The 25,861-nt window shown below is 39.6% G+C and overlaps 2 protein-coding genes across 3 annotated transcripts; both read right to left on the bottom strand.

Annotated features, from left to right (window-relative positions):
• Positions 1 to 13,533: 13,533 nt before the first annotated feature.
• Positions 13,534 to 18,206, bottom strand: LOC311134755 (E3 ubiquitin/ISG15 ligase TRIM25-like). Of its 2 annotated transcripts, none has more exons than XR_014613718.1 (4): positions 17,771 to 18,206; positions 15,783 to 16,031; positions 15,049 to 15,145; positions 13,534 to 14,927 (listed from the first exon to the last, which is right to left on the bottom strand). XR_014613718.1 is itself a non-coding variant. In XM_084168535.1 (4 exons), the coding sequence occupies exons 1-4, from the start codon at positions 17,874 to 17,876 to the stop codon at positions 14,506 to 14,508; spliced, it is 789 nt and encodes a 262-aa protein (XP_084024661.1). In that variant the 5' UTR covers positions 17,877 to 17,895; the 3' UTR covers positions 13,546 to 14,505. The 2 variants fall into 2 exon arrangements, 1 of the variants encoding a protein (XP_084024661.1); XM_084168535.1 differs by having other exon boundaries at positions 13,546 to 14,927; positions 15,868 to 16,031; positions 17,771 to 17,895.
• A 1,928-nt stretch (positions 18,207 to 20,134) lies between these two features.
• Positions 20,135 to 22,403, bottom strand: LOC311134722 (tripartite motif-containing protein 16-like). Its single transcript, XM_084168493.1, has 3 exons — positions 22,064 to 22,403; positions 21,047 to 21,143; positions 20,135 to 20,925 (listed from the first exon to the last, which is right to left on the bottom strand). The coding sequence occupies exons 1-3, from the start codon at positions 22,319 to 22,321 to the stop codon at positions 20,393 to 20,395; spliced, it is 888 nt and encodes a 295-aa protein (XP_084024619.1). The 5' UTR covers positions 22,322 to 22,403; the 3' UTR covers positions 20,135 to 20,392.
• Between the last annotated feature and the right edge of the window lie 3,458 nt (positions 22,404 to 25,861).

The following is a 25,861-nucleotide window of genomic DNA, read 5'->3' as shown; positions in this document are numbered from 1 at the left end:
TTTTTAAACATGTGTGAATACCTGAATGTTATACACTACTGGAATGAGAAGCGTCTCAACTGTGAATCTAGCTAAACTGTTGTTGCCCAAATTAAATAATATTCAGACTCCAAGCAAATATATAAGCATATAGCAAAACCAGTACTGTATTTTGAAACCGTGCATGCCCGTATATTCGTGGACAGATAAAGTATTTCTCAACCTATCTACACAAACGATACACCATTCAAAAGCTGCTACCTCACAGATTCCAACAGTGATAGCCGTGTTCCTCTATGACCAACACTCACTAAACTATTAATCAAAGAACGTCAATAACACATTTTCAATTTTTTTTATCACAACAACAAACTGCGTCTTACCTCTGTTATTTCTGTTACCAAAAGTAGTGTCTGATCGAATAAAACCACTTGAAAAGATACTCTAGGGTCTCTCTCTCATTCCGAGTCGATTTCAATGAGTTTCCATCGTTTTACATGGCCAACAATGTGTTTGAAGATGAAGTCAGTAGTTTGGTTCAATCACAACAGGCACTGTTTTGTCGCCATCTTCTGGATATATGACGCAATCCTCGTGGTTTGTCATTGTTCTTTTTTAATTCTACAGATCCAGAGCTTTCGATAGAGGGGTCACATGTAAAAATCGACCAACCGGTTGTTGAAATATCCAAGTGCGCACCTCATTGTCTCATATTAGTTGACTTGCTGCGTTACGCACGGTTACACAGAGCGCACAACAACACTAGAATTTCGGAGGTAAAACGCAAAGTTTATTCAAATATGGCAGGCTCTAGTAACAAATATACAGTTACAGAGGCGTTATTAATTGTAACAGATGAAAGTTGGACTCCATGTATCCCCATTGACTCTGAATCAGACGATGAGGACCTGCTTAGACCGGACGAACCAGACCCCAACGACGAGAACGAAGGTTATCTTGTCCAGGGCCTTACTCAAGCATCAGAAGAGTATGTAATCCCATTGTTATTTATTACTTCTAATACTACTATTACTAATTTATTGTATGAGTACAAAACATACATTCTAAAATATCTATTTGAGTAACTGAAGCTCAACGTAAGTTAGCGCCAGCTAGCTTAGCTTAGAGGCCTACACGCAAATTGACTTACAATAGAACGCATGTGTACTATTTATTGTCACTGAATTATCACTTAAGTCAACATTCTCATAGTTCTAACTATTTATTTTATATATCTGACTGTTTTGAGTCAGATTTTTCAATGAATTAATACAAGTGTGTTTAAGTCATGATTTTATTTTCTCTTGTCGTATATGATGAATGGTGGCAATTATTGCTGTCAACACAGAGTCCGTTATGCTGCATCGTGTGAGAGGCTTTTATTAAAATCACGAGTTTACAGCATAGGTACAGACCCGCGATGTCCGGAGAACGGCTCCCCAGATTGCTATGGCCGTTCTGCCGTCTTCCTCTCCTCACCCCCTTATTTATAAACAATGAAACTGACCTCTTCTGACCAATCCCCAGTCTCCAAGACACTTCCTGTCTGTCATATGTGACGTCACGCTAAAACCTTCCCTCTTAATACCAAAAATCAACATTCTTTCAGTTCCATTTAAAAACATTTAACACCATCATATTGTCAATACACTACATTCCCCCCTTTCGAGACAACCTAAACGTCTCGAAACCAAACAGAATAGGATTATAACAAGTAACAATTTATCTTATTGAGTATCTTTAACATTAAACCAAAAACATTATTCTCTAGAGTGTAAATACCTTTCTATGAAATAACTGTTTATGAAGTGGGAATACATTACTATGACATATGAAGTGTGAATACATTACTATGACATATGAAGAAATCTCTATGAGTGTAAGAGCGAAAAACTGTCTGGCAGCCATCCATCCATATCAATCAAGACAGTAAAATTCTCTCACGGTCCCTCTGCCCCAGGCAACCACCGTCGGTACTCCAGATAACCTCATAACTCATGTAAATGCATTTGAAACTATGATGCAATTAAATACACATGTAAGCCCCTGCAAACAAAATCCTATCCATAAACATCCATTGTACGGCTGGTCAACCCATAGGACCGTACAATGAAACTCTCCCTTCCTAGCCTCTCTGTCCCTAAACATTCACGAAATAAACAAAAACATCTAAAATCCTCCCATGTATCCAATTACATCAAACATCATTCTACAAAAATTAATCCCTGAGGCTATTACACAATTATGTATTACACATGTCTATATTTCATTGCCGACACTGGAATGTAGTCCACTACACTTCATCTCCCCGTAGTCTTCTCTTCCAATGGACTGTTGATGATGGAATCAGCCACACCCTCCTTGTTTCATCTCCTCCAGTCATATCGTCCCTTCATATTGTCTTTGTTTGAGTATTTCAATCTCCACATGTTCCCCCAAATGCCTCTGGAATGAAAAGAAAACGACCAAACAGTATCTTTTGCAAAACAAACACTTTCAAATTAAACATCAATATCAACTAAGAATATAAACTGATATATAAATGATGCATGAATCACATAAACCTATTCCCCCCTTTGATTCATAAATCATACCAACATCACCCCAATATTGAAACATTTTTTTGAAAAATAATCAACTCATAAAAAATGATATTTATCCATCAGTAGTCCATCCATCTTCCTCCAGATCCGGAACAGTCAACACCGGCATCTGAGTGTTGTCTCCAGGCATCATTCTCCAACCTATCTCAATATCATAGCTTTCTCAAAGATCAGTAACCAATTACAAACATCACACAGTGTTATCAAAGCTGAAACTAAAATCTGACCCATCACTGCCCCTACTGGCCTAATTGATCTTGCAACCAAATCCTCCAAATGCATCCCTTATTTCCTTCAATGCCTCTATAACCCCAATATTATCTGAACTATCTGGACTCAAAGTATAACTAATATTTATCAATATGATCTTCCCAAATGTTACACCATACCATGAATAAAGTCCCCCCTTCTCCCTTAGACTTATTCTTCAATGATAGGCTTGAAGCCTATGACATGTCGCTTTTCATCCTATTTTGAACTCTAGTTTCAAATTGATCTGTGTTCGGTGCTACTCCTCTTTTAATAGTAAAAGCCTCATATGGAAGCTTCAACGTTGACATGTAACCAAATCCTGTCCATTCATAATGTAAGAATATATATTTTATCATCACAAACCCCCTCTAAATATCTCTAAAATTCCCCATAGTCATAGGCAAAAGCTAATCTTTTAACCATCAAAGTCCTGCTGTTCTACTACCTGGTACATAAAAAGTAACATATTTCTCATTACTACCCTTAAGTTCATGCTTATCCAAAGTTATCATATAACATCACACTCTGATCTTCCCATAAACATACCCCTTACCTCATATGTTTTATTAAACAACTTTTATCCCTCAATGTTTCACCTGAATACTTCATGGTTCCGTTGTTACCTGATTTTCCTTTCCCATTTAACAATTCCCATAGGGTAATTCATTTACCCAAGAACACTACTTAAACCTAGGCTTAAACCACTGTTCTGACAACGACATTATTCTATCTGTCAATGACTGTTGCTGATACCACAGTTATGACAAATCATAAGACTGAACCACACCTGATAGAGGCCGCGCGACCGTCTAACATGTCTGGTGCTGGAATCCTCAACAGACATGGACCTTCAAGATTCCTCACTGATCTTACAGAATGAGTTAATCTATCTCTAATTTCCACAACAGAAGAACGAGCGGCACTGATCAGATACCTCTCCCTGTCTGTCATCAAAATCAAAGACCTCATCCTGTATCTCCATGATGAATCTATATTCTCTCTACTATCTCTGTTCTCCTATTTTAACCCTATTCGTACTATCATTGACAGCACTCTCCATCCGTAACATAAACCCCTGAGTCCTTCTTGCTAACCCCCTTTAATTTCAGAACAGTTGTTGTCGATGCCATACTCCCTACATCGTATCATTAATCCCTTCCAAAGTTACCATTAAAGTAGTTGATTTAATTGCTGTATCAACCCTAATTACTTCTAGTGCAAAAGTTCCCATTATCCTCTGTGTATTATCTCCTGTTGGAGTGACTACTGTAATCTACTCTTGAACTCCCTCGGTGACTGCGGAAGCTTCAACAAATTTCAAATCTTCCATTATAAGCGTTACTTTATGAATTACATAGCCCTTTAACCAATAATTCTTAACCGGAACAAATTCTAATGCTTGCCCTAAATAAGTACACATATATTCTCCCTGACCTTTCTCTGTAACATTACGCCAAATAAGTGAACAGTCACTCCTAACCTCTTCCACTTCATATCGTTGTACAAACTATCCCTCCTGTGACTAGGTGCAACAGCTTCTACTCCTGGTCCTGATAACAATACTTATTCTCCATAATTATCTCTCCATATGGGAGAAACGTCCCCATCCTAACCCCTAATAAGTATTTTTTCCCCTAACATTGGTGCTGTATTGGTTCCCTTATAATCAAATGCGATATTTTTATGACTTTAATAACTATCAATGTTGAAAGAGTTAAATTGCTTCTCACTGTTGTTTTACTAGACTCACGTGTTGATGTCCTTAGTTACTCCTAATTTTCCCCCGTTTTCCCCTAAGACTTTGACCTCTTTACTTGTACTTCCATCTATCACCACTAGTGTCACTTTTTCCCCAAATCTCAGTCCTATCTCTAAATCCCTGACTTTCAAACCTTTGATTACACAAAATACCCCTATAATTACCTTGATCTTCCTACTCTACAGTGTCCTTCACCATTGTTCTCTCTCTCTCTTACTACTAACTTTAAAACTTAGCTTACTGTCTCAGAGTTCCTTCAACCCTAATCTACTCCTAATTTATTTTAATCTAATCTTTTCTCTCATAACATTTAAAACTTTTTTCCTTGATTTAATCACAAAATCTCTTACCACCAAATTTTAGAATATGTGATTGGGAAAGTTCCCCACCTGCTTCTGACTCATTACACACAGACTTGGCAAACGACTAAACACCTTTTAGCCTAGCCTGAAATCTCTTAGTGTAAGAATGTAACCCAGAATAAACAGTCACCCCTTTTAACTTTTCAGACAGACTGTCTGACAGTCGTCTAGTGTACATCTTATTGTACAATTCAATTCTCTTCCCAACACGGCAATAACAGTATCTTGTAATATTAGTACTTTAAGAGTAATTAACTGTTTTACTACCTCAAATCCCTATCCTAATTCGTTATCAATTAGTGAGATGTTTAACCTCTTTAGGCTGAACACAGATAAGTTTTTACACTATTCACCATTATTTCTCATAGTCCTCTGGTCGGTTGTTTTTACTTCAATAGTTAGCTATTTTCTCTTCTTCTCTAATCGGTGCTCTCAGCTGACACCCCCCTTCATCTCTTCTAGAACAGGTGATCTTCACTTGCTCCTTCATCTTCCTCTGTTGTTTTCTCCTGGCGCATTTCCATCCCAGGTAAAGTCTGAGAGTTGCTGGAAGTGTAGCCGAAATCTTCCTCCTCCTAAGTCTTCTCATCCTCTTCCTCTCATTCTGTGTCTGTCCAGAAACTGATTGTGGATATGGAACATCTGGTACCCCCCTTGGCTGGTACAATTGCATTTGATATTGTTCAGTTGAAGCTGTAACCGTGATTGTTGATTTGGTTCATTCTGATTCTTCATAACCAGTGATTGTTGATTTGGTTCATTCTGATTCTTCATAACCAAAACTTATTTTCTCCTTCTCCAACTCTTGGGATTATTTTCTCAGCAGGTTTTCTTGGTCCTGTTCCTTCTCGTCGTTGACATATCAGTATTCTTCAACCTTAGTTCTAAGTTCTGTCCTCGAAATATCATCTTCCATCATCTTCTTACTTTTCTTCTGTGCCAGTCCTTGTAGGACAAACTCCTCTTGAAAATAAAGCACCTTTAATCTCCAAATCTTCATCGCTTTCTTCATCTTCAACTTCCATCAGAGATCAAATCTCGCGTATCCTTCTTCGTTTCTCTCTTGCCAACTTCCTTCTGATCACAGAGTCATATCCACCCATGAATGACCTCTCTCAATCACTCTCATCTTCATCATCCTCATCTTCTTTAAGTTCCCAGACATCTCGGTTTTTCTTCCTTCTGGAGTTTTGATCCATCTTCATCGTCGTTTCTGCTTGTATTCGTCTTCATCTCTGATGCCATAATCACCCTGCTGGATGATCCCTGAAAGCTTCCTTCTCCTAAGGTGGGTGTCTTTCTGCTGAATCCGTATGTGAGAAAGGTGTACTAACATCTGCCATTAGTTTTTCTAAATTAGCTTATTTTAGACTGTATAGCCTAAGGCTTCCCCCCCCTCTAATTATTAATATAACCTAAACAACTCCAAATAAATCCAAATAAACTCCAAATAAACCAATTAAAAATCATGAATAATTAAAACCAATTTGTATTCCTATATCCTATGTCACTAATTTATCAATTAGTGTTGACTATATTACCACAACCCATCAACTGCAAGTAAATGAAGTTAGTCAACTTCAAAGCAATCCCCCAAAAACAAAACCTCTAACCCCAATAAGTATTTTTATAAATTCCATTGTTTAATATGCACCCAAGTATCTTAATTGCCGAATAATGTCAGTACCTGATTCCCAACCCAATTCCAATCAAACCCCAGTTATGCACAGAGCATCCAAAATGCAATTTTTAATGAAATAGTATTTGCCAAGCCTATGTAAAATTGTCATAACATCACATATCTTGTTAGGATGATTTTGTGTACTAGCCTGATCTGATCCTCTCGTCTGCCTCGTCACACCTTGTCACGTGACGCACACGTCAGCCCCTTCTCTCTCTCTCTCCTCTCGTTCCATGTTCCTCTCATATTTCAAAAAAACATAGAAACAGACAAGATTTCAACAGTTACTGCAATCACTGAGTATTTCCAACCATTCAATATTCGTTCGTTCTACATTATTCACTCTAAGACTAAACTCAGAACTAAATAGATCGCTCAAAAAACATTTTTATTTTAATCCGTCTTTAATTTAATTCATTATACTTCGCCAACATATATTTAATTTATAAATTCAATAGGTTACAAAACAAGTTTCATGTTTAACCAATCGCAGTTTAAACTAGAATCATCGTGTTAAAATTTCTCCTCTGTCTATTTTCCCTTGCAGGGTAACGCCAAATGGGACCTATGACCTGCACCCACCATTTTGTTTTGTAGGCTTAGCCCAACCTCATTTCGTAGTTTTTAGCCCCGTAAAATCAACACGTGTCCTAATCTCGTGTCATAAACTCCCCCTTTCTGTAGGGTAGTATCGCAAAATTAAACGCATGCGCACAACCATTCAAAAATCCCTTCTCACCGTGGAAGGAAGATTTTCTATTCTCTCTCCCCAAACAGACAGAATAACACTCCAGCTATAACTCCCGTTTCCCCCTTATAGTCAAACAACATTTAACAGCGCTCACAAAACATATAACCTGACTTAAACACAGAGACAAATTTAAGAGACTTTAATCCATCGCAATGGAATCTCTAAGGATACGTTAGCATGTAGCACACAACACAATTAGCCTTAGCCTTAGCCACGATGTACCATGTAGCATGGAACACACTCCCATTTAGCCGACATTAGCCTTAGCCTCTAGCTAACTGCGGCCTACCCAGCCCTAAGTAACCTGCACTGCCCTATCAATTTTAAACATATTTATCCTACCGTTTTTGCTACCGGGACTAATGACCATTACACCGAGAAATCAGACCCAATCAAACATCCCGTCGGACGAGAGTCAAATCATAATTACAATCAGATAAACCCCATGAATCCGAGCTCTCTTTAAGAAAAAAGAAACCCACCGTCCACCCCAGGGACGGCTTGTTCAATAGGGCGATATGGGCGACGCACTGCCAAACGGGAAAAGGAAGGGATTTTTTTTCTAATCAATTATATCACGGCAACAGCAGTTATCAGTGTTCACGTCTGATCTGCCAGCCACTAAATGTCAAATCAGGCTGAAGTCGTGCTTCAAATGGCCCCGCCCGTTTTTGGGGCGATTTCAGTCAAGTTGAAAATCGCCCAGAAGTCTCTCATAGCCTGTCATGTAAAATCTATTTTTTTCACATTTCAAAGCTTTCAATACATTCTCTATGGGTGTCTGTGGGCTTGCACTTACGCGCTTTCGTCATACGTGACGTAACGTTGAACGTAACTAAGACAATGGCGGCTGGCAGCGTCTCTGTTGCGACCTGCAGTGCGGCGTTATTTTATGTTTTTAATTTGTAGACTTAGTTTACAAACATTCTGCCAACCATGGATTTCCAGTGGTTGGTTTTGGACTGATCTTGTTGATCGTGTACATACCCGCTACGAACGGACTAAATAATGAAAACGCTGCTGGCAGCTGAATCCCAATACAGCTGGGAAACTTGGCTGGATGACAGAGTCCCGGACAGAGAAGTGGAGCCGGCCACCTTCACCCTGGTCAGAGCGGACCGCGATCCTGGTAAGAGAGCGACTCTGTACCCCGACATTGAACTGCTTTCTGTGTCATTGCGACCTTACTATCAATTCAATTCAATTTAAGGGCTTTATTGGCATGGGAAACGTGTGTTAACATTGCCAAAGCAAGGGAAGTAGATAGTAAACAAAAGTGAAATAAACAATAAATATTAACAGTAAACATTACACTCAGAAGTTTCAAAAGAATAAAGACATTTCAAATGTCATATTATGTATATATACAGTGTTGTTACAATGTGCAAATAGTTAAAGTACAAATGGGAAAATAAATAAACATAAATATGGGTTGTATTTACAATGGTGTTTGTTCTTCACTGGTTGCCCTTTTCTTGTGGCAACAGGTCACAAATCTTGCAGCTGTGATGGCACACTGTGGTTTTTCACCCAGTAGATAAGGGAGTTTATCAAAATTGGGTTTGTTTTCGAATTCTTTGTGGATCGCTGTAATCTGAAGGAAATATGTGTCTCTAATATGGTCATACATTTGGCAGGAGGTTAGGAAGTGCAGCTCAGTTTCCACCTCATTTTGTGGGCAGTGTGCACATAGCCTGTCTTCTCTTGAGAGCCAGGTCTGCCTACGGCGGCCTTTCTCAATAGCAAGGCTATGGTCACTGAGTCTGTACATAGTCAAAGCTTTCCTTAAGTTTGGGTCAGTCACAGTGGTCAGGTATTCTGCCACTGTGTACTCTCTGTTTAGGGCCAAATAGCATTCTAGTTTGCTCTGTTTTTTTGTTTGTTCTTTCCAATGTGTCAAGTAATTCTCTTTTTGTTTTCTCATGATTTGGTTGGGTCTAATTGTGTTGTTGTTGTTGTTGTTGTTGTTGTTGTCCTGGGGCTGTGTGGGGTCTGTTTGTGTTTGTGAACAGAGGCCCAGGACAAGCTTACTTAGGGGACTCTTCTCCAAGTTCATCTCTCTGTAGGTGATGGCTTTGTTATGGAAGGTTTGGGAATCGCTTCCTTTTAAGTGGTTACTATCTGCCCCGTGAGTTCCCCCAATTGTTTGTTACCGTTGTGTACTGTTGATAATCACAAGTTTACTGGAGAACTGAGACCAAGTAGAGACTTTGGACAGGGTGGATATGGTATAATAAAGGCAGTTTATTCAGAGGTAAAGATATCTGGAATCGCGTGCACGGACTCGTGCACGTGTGTAGGTCACCTAAATCATCAGAAAAATTGCCCCTCCTGAGAATTTTTTCAGGAGCCGCCACTGCTCTTCAGTGTACACAAGTCATATCCAATCCAACCAACTCCGAAGCGGTAAGAACACTCACCCTTTTTTCCGGCCATGCCTCAGAGAGAGTTAGCCCGGCGATTGACTGAAACAAGGAAGAGACGCAAACCCAGCCCCACGTTGGGCGCCATTATGTCGTATATGATGAATGGTGGCAATTATTGCTGTCAACACAGAGTCCGTTATGCTGCATCGTGTGAGAGGCTTTTATTAAAATCACGAGTTTACAGCATAGGTACAGACCCGCGATGTCCGGAGAACGGCTCCCCAGATTGCTATGGCCGTTCTGCCGTCTTCCTCGCCTCACCCCCTTATTTATAAACAATGAAACTGACCTCTTCTGACCAATCCCCAGTCTCCAAGACACTTCCTGTCTGTCATATGTGACGTCACGCTAAAACCTTCCCTCTTAATACCAAAAATCAACATTCTTTCAGTTCCATTTAAAAACATTTAACACCATCATATTGTCAATACACTACACTCTTTTGTCTTGTTTGCACAGTGAAGATGATTATAGGGGTATGAGCCACAGCCAGAGCATCTGCCTCCTCAGCCACAGCTTCCCCTTCCTCAGGCAGAGCCTCCTCTTCCTCAGCCTGGCCGCTTGTCTAGACACTTCTGCTCCCCGCCCTCGGCCACGGTCTTCATCGGACACTGAGTCCCCTGTAAAGAGCCCTCAACCCAAAAGAAAAGGAAAAGCTTTCTCAAAGTCAGCGCATCCAAGTCAGCGTGGTGGAGGTAGGCTTGCCACTCCAAGAGTCGGGGAGGAAGAAGAAGATAGGTGGCATAATAGAAGAGAAAAAAGGGTCTACATTTTGTGTGACAACCCACCCAAGGACACCATATCATTGTTTATAGTTTTGGGATGTGTGTAATTTTTGTTTTTAAATTTGTTGTTTATAGTTTCTAATAAATCTGCTCAGTTTGGAGTCAAACTTTCCCATTGTATTGTTTATTTCAATGGGAACACGTATAGAGGTCTGGGAGAACATGGGAAACAACATCAAAACAGTTGTATTTTGATGGAATGTACACATACAGTGGGGGAAAAAAGTATTTAGTCAGCCACCAATTGTGCAAGTTCTCCCACTTAAAAAGATGAGAGAAGCCTGTCATTTTCATCATAGGTACATATCAACTATGACAGACAAAATGAGGGAAAAAAATCCAGAAAATCACATTGTAGGATTTTTTATGAATTTATTTGCAAATTATGGTGGAAAATAAGTATTTGGTCACCTACAAACAAGCAAGATTTCTGGCTCTCACAGACCTGTGACTTCTTCTTTAAGAGGCTCCTCTGTCCTCCACTCGTTACCTGTATTAATGGCACCTGTTTGAACTTGTTATCAGTATAAAAGACACCTGTCCACAACCTCAAACAGTCACACTCCAAACTCCACTATGGCCAAGACCAAAGAGCTGTCAAAGGACACCAGAAACAAAATTGTAGACCTGCACCAGGCTGGAAAGACTGAATCTGCAATAGGTAAGCAGCTTGGTTTGAAGAAATCAACTGTGGGAGCAATTATTAGGAAATGGAAGACATACAAGACCACTGATAATCTCCCTCGATCTGGGGCTCCACGCAAGATCTCACCCCATGGGGTCAAAATGATCACAAGAACGGTGACCAAAAATCCCAGAACCACACGGGGGAACCTAGTGAATGACCTGCAGAGAGCTGGGACCAAAGTAACAAAGCCTACCATCAGTAACACACTACGCCGCCAGGGACTTAAATCCTGCAGTGCCAGACGTGTCCCCTTGCTTAAGCCAGTACATGTCCAGGCCCGTCTGAAGTTTGCTAGAGTGCATTTGGATGATCCAGAAGAGGATTGGGAGAATGTCATATGGTCAGATGAAACCAAAATAGAACTTTTTGGTAAAAACTCAACTCGTTGTGTTTGGAGGACAAAGAATGCTGAGTTGCATCCAAAGAACACCATACCTACTGTGAAGCATGGGGGTGGAAACATCATGTTTTGGGGCTGTTTTTCTGCAAAGGGACCAGGACGACTGATCCGTGTAAAGGAAAGAATGAATGGGGCCATGTATCGTGAGATTTTGAGTGAAAACCTCCTTCCATCAGCAAGGGCATTGAAGATGAAACGTGGCTGGGTCTTTCAGCATGACAATGATCCCAAACACACCGCCCGGGCAACGAAGGAGTGGCTTCGTAAGAAGCATTTCAAGGTCCTGGAGTGGCCTAGCCAGTCTCCAGATCTCAACCCCATAGAAAATCTTTGGAGGGAGTTGAAAGTCTGTGTTGCTCAGCGACAGCCCCAAAACATCACTGCTCTAGAGGAGATCTGCATGGAGGAATGGGCCAAAATACCAGCAACAGTGTGTGAAAACCTTGTGAAGACTTACAGAAAACGTTTGACCTGCGTCATTGCCAACAAAGGGTATATAACAAAGTATTGAGAAACTTTTGTTATTGACCAAATACTTATTTTCCACCATAATTTGCAAATAAATTCATTAAAAATCCTACAATGTGATTTTCTGGATTTTTTTCCCTCATTTTGTCTGTCATAGTTGACATGTACCTATGATGAAAATTACAGGCCTCTCTCATCTTTTTAAGTGGGAGAACTTGCACAATTGGTGGCTGACTAAATACTTTTTTTCCCCACTGTATGTTAGTGAAATTAAATGCCTTTTGCTGTCTGGTACCTGATAAAAGTCAAATGGCACTGATGGTGCCCAAATCTACCCAAATGTCTCCATTTGGTAATCCGCCTAAACATACTTCAACTAAAACCCCTACAACTTTGGTTTACTTTACTTTATTGGCATCAAACTTCACATAAGTACTCATCAGATATTGGGCTATGGTCCCATAGTGTTTAGCCCGCAGCTGCATAAGTCCAATAAATTATTCCCTATAAAACCTGAAGTTACTTTCAGGCGGAATCAAAACCTCCCAATTTATGCTGTGTTCTAGCTTCATGTCCTCTGACACAGTAATACCCACATTAATTATTTCACTTCAAGATACATCTCCCATGTGTTACCTTTTGCTACCAAGATTATGTTGATAGCCCTTGTCGTTTTGGAGATATACTCTATTCAATTTGGGCATGCATTTTCGAGGCAGGCACTTTAGCCAGGTGCCTAGTGATGAAGAGGTTAACAGCTTCTACCCCCAAGCCATAAGACTCCTGAACAGCTAATCATGGCTACCCAGACTATTTGCATTGCCCCCCACCCCCTCTTTTACGCTGCTGCTACTCTGTTTATTATCTATGCATAGACAGTTTAACTCTACCCACATGTACATATTACCTCGACTAACTTTATAGTTATGTACTTGAAAATTGATCAATTAACCAATTTGGCACATTTGGGCAGACTTTATACAAAATAGTCCAGTATTGCAATGCTTCACTGGATCAATCTGAAACATTGTATACACACTGCTGCCATCTAGTGGCCAAAATTGCGCCTAAACTGCATTATTATATTGTGGCCTCTCTCTTGCATTTCAAAGACGATTAAAAATAAATATAAATAAAACATGTTTTTTGGTTTGTATTATCTTTTACCAGATCTAATGTGTTATATTCTCCTACATTAACTCCACAAACTTCAAAGTGTTTCCTTTCAAATGGTATCAAGAATATGCTTATCCTTGCTTCAGGTCCTGAGCTACAGGCAGTTAGATTTGGGTATGTCATTTTAGGTGAAAATTGAAAAAAAGGGTCTGATCCTTATTAAAGAAGGATTTTTAAGCCTTGAGACAAATGAGACACGCATTGGGTATGTGTACCATTCAGAGGGTGAATGGGCAAGGCCAAAAATTTAATTGAATTTGAACAGGATATGGTAATAGGTGACAGGCGCACCGGTTTGAGTGTGCCAAGAACTGCAACGCTGCTGGGTTTTTTATGCTCAACAGTTTCCCGTGTGTATCAAGATTGGTCCACCACCCAAAGCACATCCAGCCAATTTAACACAACTGTGGGAAGCATTGGAGTAAACATGGGCCAGCATCCCAACGAATTGAGGCTGTTCTGAGGGCAAATATTAGGAAGGTGTTCCTAATGTTATGTACACATAGTGTACATTTTGTTTACTGTTTGCGCTGAGGAGTAGAAGTGGCTTCCACTGACCTATAACATTTCACTTCCTGGATCTGTGTACTCGCATATCAGGTACCAGGTCTGGCCAGCAGAGAGGATAAGTGGTCCGTCATAGCCATAGAGAGAGAGAGACATTTCTTATAATGTATTGTAATTTTGAGATTGTCAACCATATAATTACATTTACTAGAACAGCCATACCCATTCAAGTCAACTTTCCATGATGGTTCGACCGGAAGCCATTTAACAATCACCCAAAAAAATTGACATTAAAAAGATACATACCATCCCATGAGCCACATCAGATTGCATGTAATTTATTTCAATGATGAAACCAAGAATGCAAGCCCTTGTGTAAGCTGATGTCTAACATTATAATCAATCCCTTTCACTGAAATGGACTGTGGACTGTTAATATTTTAGCAGTAGTGCACATGTTGTGCATTCACCAGTAGTTTGTATTACTGTTATCATAAAATAATGATGTTAAGTGTGTCAGGCTGAAATAGATTGCATGATGTTTATGTACACATTACTACATTGGTGTCAGTATCTTCAGAGATTATCCATAACCAGGACCAACCCAGAATCCAGGGTAGTGGGGCTGAGTGAATGTGGTCTGGACTCTGTGGAGGAGGGTCATTGTGTCAGAGACACTGTAGAAGGACAGAGTTCCTGCCTTGTGGTTCAGGTACACTCCTACTCCTGGAGGAGCAGGGGGTAAGGATATCAGTACTGATATTATTGTGCCTGAAAGAGCAGCTAGACGGATCACAGACCAAAGCCCAGGACTGATAATTGCGTCCAAAGCTAACATCCACTCCGTTTCCTATCCTGCCGATCCCTTTATAAGACACGGCAACTTTACACTTGCTCCCACTCCTTTCTACCTCCCAGTAGCAGGTTCCAGACAAAGCTTCTTTACACAACAGCTGGCAATAGAAGTTAAATCTGTCTGGATGGTGAAGATAGGACTCAGCATTTTCACTCCTGGTCAGCTTCCTGTTCCCCTCAGACAGATGCAGATATCTATTAGCTGTGTTGGGGTCCAATGTGAGCTGGCAGGAATCTGAAATCATTTTGAAATAAAACATTGTGTTTGTGTGTGTCTGTAAACCTGCTCGCATTTGTGTGTGGGTCAGACAGGCTAGTGAAACCGTATTTATAGTTGTGTGTAGATATTTAATCACATTTCAAGAACTCCTCTCTGGTATTGGGTTCAGGAGGTGAAACAACCTTCATCTTTGACAGCCCCTCACTGTCCTCCACTGCTGCCTGTGCACAGAGCTGTTAGGAAACACAGAGATAGGAGGGGGGTTCATTACAACCAATTTAATTAAACAAATAACTCTGCCCAACAACACCCTCCCCCCTCCCATGAACTAAACTGTAGGAACTATAACTTATTCCATGAATTGTATCCACTTGTGATGTTTTTGTTGTAATATTGTTTGTGATTTACATTGGTGTATGTATTTATGTACTTTATGTGGTGATGCTGTTGTATTGGGATGTTAATGTGTAAGACACATTTCCAGAAAGCGACACAATCCACGATAATAATAATAATTATGTATTTTTGTCGCTTTCTGAAAATGTGTAATAATAATAATAATAATAATAATAATAATAATAATTAGTATTGTTCTTATTATCCCGCCCATTCACTCAGCTCTCACCAGGACCCCAGACAGCCTGTTCACCACAGTGGGACTCCGTGAGATTTGAACGAGGCCCTCCATGGGCTCCTCACTGGCTTTATATCAGACAGATACAAGTAGATTGTCCTTACCTGTTTCTCAGTCTTTTATACACAAATAAAATATGTTACATTATTGTTCACTACAAATATTTTTAAAACAAACAATATGTGCAACATATAAAAGTCAAATAAAAAACACTTAACATATACAGTGCCTCTTACCCAGATCTTGGACTAGATGAGGTTGTTTTCCAAATAGAATCTCATAAAAGGCTGCTTTCACCGTTGTTCCTCCTGAACATAGTACCTCGTAAAGCAGTCTCATCTGTTCCTGGCAGGGCCTGCCATCACGGATCGTATTGTACATTTCTTTCTGAAGCATGTTTCTCTGGATCAGTTCATCTACTATGGGAATCACCATGGTCACCCTCTGAATTAGCTCAGCCCTTTGCTCATCCACAAACTTGACACCTTCAGTTAGAGAGAGAGAGGTAAAGTTATTAAGCCAATCGTAAATAATTGCTCAGTGAATCTGACCCTAAGTTAGTAAGACAAGGTGGGTGGTACATTTAAAGTTTTGTTTTCACTAATGTTTGACAAACATGGCAGATATCGGTCAGTGTCATAATAACAATAATACTTTGTAATATTGGTATTATGGGTCTAATTTATTATGGTAATTTAATAATCTGTGAATGATTTAAACCAGTGCTTTAACTGTTGAGACTACAGCAAATCTTGGAGAGAACTTAATTCGGGAGCATCTAGTTCCAATTTTGAGAATGGATCAAATGTTATATTGTTCTTTCTCTTAATCTCAGTTGATACCAAAAACTGTCACCTAACCATTTTCTGAACTCATGGTTGGAATCAGCAGTTTATTCTGAGAGAGGGGGGAGACAAAGAGACATTTATAAACTATAAACTAAAGGTAAAATAAACAGAGGTAGCAGCTGGGTAACTGTAGGACTCTAAATCCTCTTTCTTTCATCTGTCCCGTATGCCTCAGTTGGTGGCGCTTGCAACGCCAGGGTTGTGGGTTCGATTCCATTGTGGTAAATGTATGCACTCACTAGCCTACTGTCGCTCTGGATAAGAGCGTCTGCTAAATTACTAAAACGTCATAAATATAACACGAAAGAGGAATTATCCCGAGTTAGGGGAGCCATACAGTTACCCAGCTGCTATCGCAGTTTATTCATTAAGAGTTTTAGTCATAAAGATAGTCAGTAGCTATGTTTCCATTAACTTGCCCAGTGATTTTTTTGACGACATTTACAAAGTTCGCATAGAAAATAGATGCGACAATTGTCCACTGAACCATATTGTGTCGATGAAAACAGCTGTAGGTAATGATGTCACAACGAACACAAAAAACGAGTGTCGAATAAAAATGTAGTGGTTGAAGTGTCCTAAAACCCGGAAATGAGATACCTCTGGTTCGTTTAGCCATTCCAATGGCGAAAATGAATGGGGAAATAATATTTTGGGGATAGACGCCGAAAAGAAGGTCTGAGGTTAACACAGGCTTAGGAGATATTATACCTTTTGTTTTATGAGATAATATCAATAAGTTAACATGACCTTTATGAATTATGAAGTCTTTATATGCTTTTAAAAATTCACAAAAGGTGACGTTAGCTGATGAAGATTATATCGTACACTACAAAACCTATAAGATATACTAAGCCTGTGTTTACCACAGACCTTATTTTGGGCGTTTATTCAAAAACCCTAAAAAAAACTCCCATTAATTTCCCCATAGGCTTTGTCCAACGAACCTTGGCGGAGTTAGTGCCTATAAAAAGACGCCATTACCATTGCTCCCTATTCAGGCATTTTTGAAATTCAGGACAATCCTTGTCCTGCAAATAAATATTATTTTTAGTATAAAAACATTATTTTGCAAGCAGTAGGCATTTATAATTAAATGTGTAGTGGAGCTTACAGTAATGTGATTAACCTACATCATGTGCCCCGCATAGGCCTATCTTCAAAAGTATTCGGCAATCATCATTTATTTGAAAAACACCGTTTACACCATCATTTGTCGCAATTTAACTATCCATGAAAAGTAATTCGTTTTATATGCATGGTTTTATCAGACCATGACAAAACGCTTTCTGTTTATAGTTTTCCAAATGTAAAGCATCTGAAAAGTTTCATTATGTCAATCGAGAAAGTAAAATAAAAGTGTATTTTATATTCACCTTGTGCATGAAGCAAGTAGCCCAAGATACCGAAGGTAGTGGAGGTGGTGCAGGAAGAGAATTGTTGAGGTATAAACAAATCTCTGTGACAGTAGATTGTGATCATTTGAATTTCAAACCATTCGAAGCTGATTGCAAGGCCTTATTTACCTATTATACAACAGTTGGGTCTAATCCTGAATGCTGATTGGTTAAAACCGCATTCCAGCAGTGGCAATTCCACAAGTCACAACCAGCTAAATCTGACATTAAAATGCCTATTTACACTGTTCCATCTGACTGCGCAATCCACTGTCTCATCAACCCAGTCAGGCACTTTATAAACTTGATCTCCACTATAAAAATGTATATGTATATACTGTATTCTATACTATTCTACTGTATCTTAGTCCATGCTGCTCTGTCACTGCTTGTCCATATATGTACAGTACCAGTCAAAAGTTTGGACACACCTACTCATTCAAGGGTTTTTCTTTATTTTTACTATTTTCTACATTGTAGAACAATAGTGAAGACATCAAAACTATTAAATAACACATATGGAATCATGTTTTAACCAAAAAAAGTGTTAAACAAATCAAAATATATTTTCTATTTGAGATTCTTCAAATAGCCACCCTTTGCCTTGATGACAGCGTTGCACACTCTTGGCATTCTCTCAACCAGCTTCACCTGGAATGCTTTTCCAACAGTCTTGAAGGAGTTCCCACATATGCTGAGCACTTGTTGGCTGCTTTTCCTTTACTCTGCGGTCCGACTTATCCCAAACCATCTCAATTGGGTTGAGGTCGGGGGATTGTGGAGGCCAGGTCATCTGATGCAGGACTCCATCACTCTCCTTCTTGGTAAAATAGCCCTTACACAGCCTGGAGGTGTGTTGGGTCATTGTCCTGTTGAAAAACAAACGATAGTTACACTAATCCCAAACCAGATGTGATGGCGTATCGCTGCAGAATGCTGTGGTAGCCATGCTGGTTAAGTGTGCCTTGAAATCTAATTATTGGAATGGATAATTGGAATGGATAGTTTACCCAAATTACAAAATGACATATTGCTTTTCCTAACCCTGTAGTGAGCAGTATATGGACATGGTATGACAGTAATCCATGCTTTGGTTTTATTTCCCTGGCACTACTGTTTCCAAATGCTAACGTTAACCTTTTAGTATTAGTGGTACAAATCCCATTCAAGTCATGGTACCGATATAAGCATTTTTCACGCATCATGTCCAAATCATCCAAAGGTATCTACAATTGATTTTGAAACTCAACTAATTGAACATCTGAACATAATGCGCGGAAAATGCTAATAACGGTACCATGACTTGAATATGATTTGTTCCACAAATGCTAAAAAGTTAGCATATGGAAAAAGTGCTAGGGAAACTAAACCAAAGCATGGATTGCCATCATACCTTCTCCATAGCCTGCTTACAGGGTAAGGAAATCAACATGTACTTTTGTATTTTGGGTGAACTATCCATTTAAGCACTAAATGTGTTGATACTGTGCTGTTGAGATCATGCAAGACACATAAAAAATAAATAATAATAATAATAATTTGTATTATTATTAATAATATTAACGTGCCCGTTTTCTCAACTCTCACCAGAACCCCAGACAGCTTATTCCCCACAGTGGGACTCAGTGGTATTTGAATGAGGCCCTGCATGGGCTCCTCATTGGCTTTAGTTTAGAAATCTGCTAAATCAATAAGCTACATGTGAATGGTCAACACTCACCTTGAGTCTCACCTTCTGCATCTTCTTTTTCTTCTTCGTATTTTTTTTCCATCATTGTTTCCACCAATTCTGCCATGATAGTGTTTTTGTTCAGAACGGGCCTTGGGGTGAAGGTCTGTCTGCACTGGGGGCAGCTGCAGACAAGCTTCTGGACATCCTGATCCGAGGAGCCTTTAATACAGTCCATACAGTAGCTGTGTCCACAGGGAATAGTGACTGGATCCTTCAGTATCTCCAACAGATTAAACAACTGATCGAGTCCATGGCCTCTGCCATTTTGAAACACAAGCAGGCTGAGCTGACGAGATAAGGTTTGTTTCTATTCGTGCTGAGGAGTAGGCTTAGGAGTGGCTCCCACTGACCTATATAACATTTCACTTCCCGGATCTGTGAACTCACATATCAGATACCAGGTCTGGCCAGCAGAGGGGATATAAGTGGTCTGTCAGAGACATAGAAAGAGAGAACTTTCTTATAATGCATTGTAATTTTGAGATTGAATGAGATTTACTAGAACAGCCATACCGATTCAAGTCAAAGCTCTGTGACTGTGGACCAGCAGCCATTTAACAATCAACTCAACAAAACATATATTACAAAAGAAACATCCATTCAATGAGCTACATCAGATTGCATATAATTTATTTCAACAAACAATGCAAACAACTCATTGTCAATGGAGCTTGTGTAAAGCTGATGTCTAACAGAGTAAATCCCTTTGAGTGAAATGGACTGTATCTTCTCAATAGTGCACTCACTAGTAGATTGTATTACTGTTTTCATAAAATGATTATGTTATTGTGTCAGGCTGAAAAAGATTGTATGATATTTATGAACACACTGAAAGTCAATGAGTGTAGATAAAACGTTATGTTTATTTACTACATTGGTGTCATTATCTTCAGAGATGATCTATAACCAGGACCAACCCAGAATCCAGGGTAGAGGGGCTGAGTGAATGTGGTCTGGACTCTGTGGAGGAGGGTCATTGTGTCAGAGACACTGTAGAAGGACAGAGTTCCTGCCTTGTGGTTCAGGTACACTCCTATTCTGGAGGAGCAGGGGGTAAGGATATCAGTACTGATATTATTGTGCCTGAAAGAGCAGCTAGACGGATCACAGACCAAAGCCCAGGACTGATAATTGCGTCCAAAGCTAACATCCACTCCGTTTCCTATCCTGCCGATCCCTTTATAAGACACGGCAACTTTACACTTGCTCCCACTCCTTTCTACCTCCCAGTAGCAGGTTCCAGACAAAGCTTCTTTACACAACAGCTGGCAATAGAAGTTAAATCTGTCTGGATGGTGAAGATAGGACTCAGCATTTTCACTCCTGGTCAGCTTCCTGTTCCCCTCAGACAGATGCAGATATCTATTAGCTGTGTTGGGGTCCAATGTGAGCTGGCAGGAATCTGAAATAATTTTGAAATAAAACATTGTGTTTGTGTGTGTCTGTAAACCTGCACGCATTTTTGTGTGGGTCAGGCAGGCTAGTGAAACCGTATTTATAGTTGTGTGTAGATATTTACTCACATTTCAAGAACTCATCTCTGGTATTGGGTTCAGGAGGTGAAACAACCTTCATCTTTGACAGCTCCTCACTGTCCTCCACTGCTGCCTGTGCACAGTGCTGTTAGGAAACACAGAGAGAGGAGGTGGGTTCATTACAACCAATTTAATTAAACAAATAACTCTGCCCAACAACACCCTCCCCCCTCCCATGAACTGAACTGTAGGAACTATAACTTATCCCACAAACTGTATCCACGTGATGTTTTTGTTGTAATATTGTTTGTGATCTACATTGGTGTATTTATTGGAATGGATAGTTTACCCCAATTACAAAACGATATATTGCTTTTCCTAACCCTGTAGTGAGCAGTTTATGGACAAGGTATGACAGCAATCCATGCTGTGGTTTATTTCCCTGGCACTGTTTCCAAATGCTAACGTTAACCTTTTGGTATTAGTGGTACAAATACCATTCAAGTCATGGTACCGATAGAAGCATTTTTCACGCATCATGTCCAAATCATCCAAAAGTATGAACAATTGATTGTGAAACTTAACAAAGTCACTTATAGATGATTTGAACATAATGCACAGAAAATGCTAATATCGGTACCATGACTTGAATATGATTTGTGCCACGAATGCTAAAACGTTAGCATATGGAAAAAGTGCTAGGGAAACTAAACCAAAGCATAGATTGCCATCATACATTGTCCATAGCCTGCTTACAGGGTAAGGAAATCAACATGCACTTTTGTAATTTGGGTGAACTATCCTTTTAAGCACTAAATATGTTGATGCTGTGCTGTTGAGATCATGCAAGACACATAAAAAAAGAGACAAATAATATTTATTATTTGTATTATTATTAATAATATTAACGTGCCCGTTTACTCAACTCTCACCAGAACCCCAGACAGCCTATTCCCCACAGTGGGACTCAGTGGTATTTGAATGAGGCCCTGCATGGGCTCCTCATTGGCTTTAGTTTAGGAATCTGCTAAATCAATAAGCTACATGTGAATGGTCAACACTCACCTTGAGTCTCTCCTTCTGCATCTTCATTTCTGTCATTGTTTCCACCAATTCTGCCATGATAGTGTTTTTGTTCAGAACGGGCCTTGGGGTGAAGGTCTGTCTGCACTGGGGGCAGCTGCAGAGAAGCTTCTGGACATCCTGATCCCAGTAGCCTTTAATACAGTCCATACAGTAGCTGTGTCCACAGGGAATAGTCACTGGATCCTTCAGTATCTCCAAACAGATTAAACAACTGATCGAGTCCATGGCCTCTGCCATTTTGAAACACAAGCAGGCTGAGCTGACGAGATAAGGTTTGTTTCTATTCGTGCTGAGGAGTAGGCTTAGGAGTGGCTCCCACTGACCTATATAACATTTCACTTCCCGGATCTGTGAACTCACATATCAGATACCAGGTCTGGCCAGCAGAGGGGATATAAGTGGTCTGTCACAGACATAGAAAGAGAGAACTTTCTTGTAATGCATTGTAATTTTGAGATTGAATGAGATTTACTAGAACAGCCATACCCATTCAAGTCAAAGCTCTGTGACTGTGGATCGACAGGGCGGCAGGTGGCTTAGTGGTTAAGAGCGTTGTGCCAGTAACCGAAAGGTTGCTGGTTCTAATCCCCGAGCCGACTAGGTTGAAAAATCTGTCGATGTGCCCTTGAGCAAGGCACGTAACCCTAATTGCTCCTGTAAGTCGCTCTGGATAAGAGCGTCTGCTAAATGACGTAAATGTAAATGTAATTTAACAATCAACTCAACAAAACATATATTACAAAAGAAACATCCATTCCATGAGATACATCAGATTGCATATAATTTATTTCAACAAACAATGCAAACAACTCATTGTCAATGGAGCTTGTATAAAGCTGATGTCTAACATTAATAGTAAACCCCTTTGAGTGAAATGGACTGTATCTTCTCAATAGTGCACTCACTAGTAGATTGTATTACTGTTTTCATAAAATGATTATGTTATTGTGTCAGGCTGAAAAAGACTGTATGATATTTATGAACACACTGAAAGTCAATGAGTGTAGATACAACTTTATGTTTCTTTACTAAATTGGTGTCAGTATCTTCAGAGATTATCCATAACCAGGACCAACCCAAAATCCAGGGTAGAGGGGCTGAGTGAATGTGGTCTGGACTCTGTGGAGGAGGGTCATTGTGTCAGAGACAATGTAGAAGGACAGAGTTCCTGCCTTGATATTTACTCACATTTCAAGAACTCCTCTCTGGTATTGGGTTCAGGAGGTGAAACAACCTTCATCTTTGACAGCCCCTCACTGTCCTCCACTGCTGCCTGTGCACAGTGCTGTTAGGAAACACAGAGATAGGAGGGGGGTTCATTACAACCAATTTAATTAAACAAATAACTCTGCCCAACAACACCCTCCCCCCTCCCATGAACTAAACTGTAGGAACTATAACTTATTCCATGAATTGTATCCACTTGTGATGTTTTTGTTGTAATATTGTTTGTGATTTACATTGGTGTATGTATTTATGTACTTTATGTGGTGATGCTGTTGTATTGGGATGTTAATGTGTAAGACACATTTCCAGAAAGTAATAAATAATAATTATGTATTTTTGTTGCTTTCTGAAAATGTGTAATAATAATAATAATAATTAGTATTGTTCTTATTATCCCGCCCATTCACTCAGCTCTCACCAGGACCCCAGACAGCCTGTTCACCACAGTGGGACTCCGTGAGATTTGAACGAGGCCCTCCATGGGCTCCTCACTGGCTTTATATCAGACAGATACAAGTAGATTGTCCTTACCTGTTTCTCAGTCTTTTATACACAAATAGAATATGTTACAATTAGGGGTGTAACGATTCGTTTTAACAACGATTCGATTTGTATCACGATTCGTGGTTGTCGATACGATTCAAGGACGATATTGGTTCATTTAGAACGATACGATCCGAAACGATTCAGTGACTTGAAATCGATTCAGTAACCTTTTAGGCAAAAATTCAACCAGTGTGACTGAAATAAATACCTGGATACTGGACAGTGCAGGTGAAGTTTCCTAGATTCCTGTTTCTTGTAAGGACCGCAATGGTGGCTTGATAATTTCTCGCTCGTCGGCTTCTCCTCTGTCGTCCGCCATGCTATGTTTTGTTGTCTTTGCGCCTTTGCGCTGCTGCTGGCGCGGGGCGATGACGTCACGGATAGGCAGACTGAATCGAGTAATGTTTAAAGCCTTTATCATTAAAAGTGCTAAGAAAAAACATCCATATAAAGTCTGACGTGCTTAAATCCAATGGGTTATTTCCTAGTATCGATACAATCGATTTATTACATTTTAAAACAATGTTAGATTGATATATGTTGTCCAAAAGGCCAACTCGCCGAGCACAGATCGATGTAGTTGGATCATAGGAATATAAATCGATACATCGATGTAGTAGATGGATCGTTACACCCCTAGTTACAATATTGTTCACTACAAATATTTTAAAACAAACAATATGTGCAACATATAAAAGTCAAATGGTCAATAAAAAACACAACATATACAGAGCCTCTTACCCAGATCTTGGACTAGATGAGATTGTTTTTCAAAAAGAATCTCATAAAAGGCTGCTTTCACCATTGTTCCTCCTGAACATAGTATCTCGTAAAGCAGTCTCATCTGTTCCTGGCAGGGCCTGCCATCACGGATCGTATTGTACATTTCTTTATGAAGCATGTTTCTCTGGATCAGTTCATCTACTATGGGAATCACCATGGTCACCCTCTGAATTAGCTCAGCCCTTTGCTCATCCACAAACTTGACACCTTCAGTTAGAGAGAGAGAGGTAAAGTTATTAAGGCAATCTTAAATAATTACTCAGTGAATCTGACCCTAAGTTAGTAAGACAAGGTGGGTGGTACATTTAAAGTTTTGTTTTCACTAATGTTTGACAAACATGGCAGATATCGGTCAGTGTCATAATAACAATAATACTTTGTAATATTGGTTTTATGGGTCTTACTCCTTGCTACAACTAGCTAAGTAATTTAATAATCTGTGAATGATTTAAACCAGTGCTTTAACTGTTGAGACTACAGCAAATCTTGGAGAGAACTTAATTCGGGAGCATCTAGTTCAAATTTTGAGAATGGAGCAAATGTTATATTGTTTTTTCTCTTAATCTCAGTTGATACCAAAAACTGTCACCTAACCATTTTCTGAACTCATGGTTGGAATAAGCAGTTTATTCTGAGAGAGGGGGGAGACAAAGAGACCATTAATCCTCCCCATTTATAAACTATAAACTAAAGATAAAATAAACTGAGGTAGCAGCTGGGTAACTGTAGGACTCTAATTATTATTTCTTTCATCTGTCCGGTATGCCTCAGTTGGTGGCGCTTGCAACAGCTGGCAATCTGGAACTTTGTAAATATCGTCAAAAAAAAAATCACTGGACAAGTTAATGGAAAGATAGCTACTGACTGAGACTATCTTTATGACTAGAACTCTAAATGAATAAACAGCGATAGCAGCTGGGTAACTGTACGGCTCCCCTAACTCGGGATAATTCCTCTTTCGTGTTATATTTATGACGTTTTAGTCATTTAGCAGACGCTCTTATCCAGAGCGACAGTAGGCTAGTGAGTGAAATGATGAGGAAAAAGTCAAGGGGTCTGAATACTTTCCGAAGGCACTAATATATATAAGCTAGTGGCAACCAGTGAAGGAGAGTCATTTCATACAAGCGCATTTTCGTCCACATTCCCTCTTTTCGCCGCCTCAAATAGTTGAATCATGCCATATTTGGACTAGATAATGCTAAACAACGTTGGCACGTT

The sequence above is a fragment of the Coregonus lavaretus genome (assembly GCF_964263955.1).
Source record: "Coregonus lavaretus genome assembly, chromosome: 9".
NCBI lineage: Eukaryota > Metazoa > Chordata > Actinopteri > Salmoniformes > Salmonidae > Coregonus > Coregonus lavaretus.
This window is presented reverse-complemented; position numbering and strand designations above follow the sequence as displayed.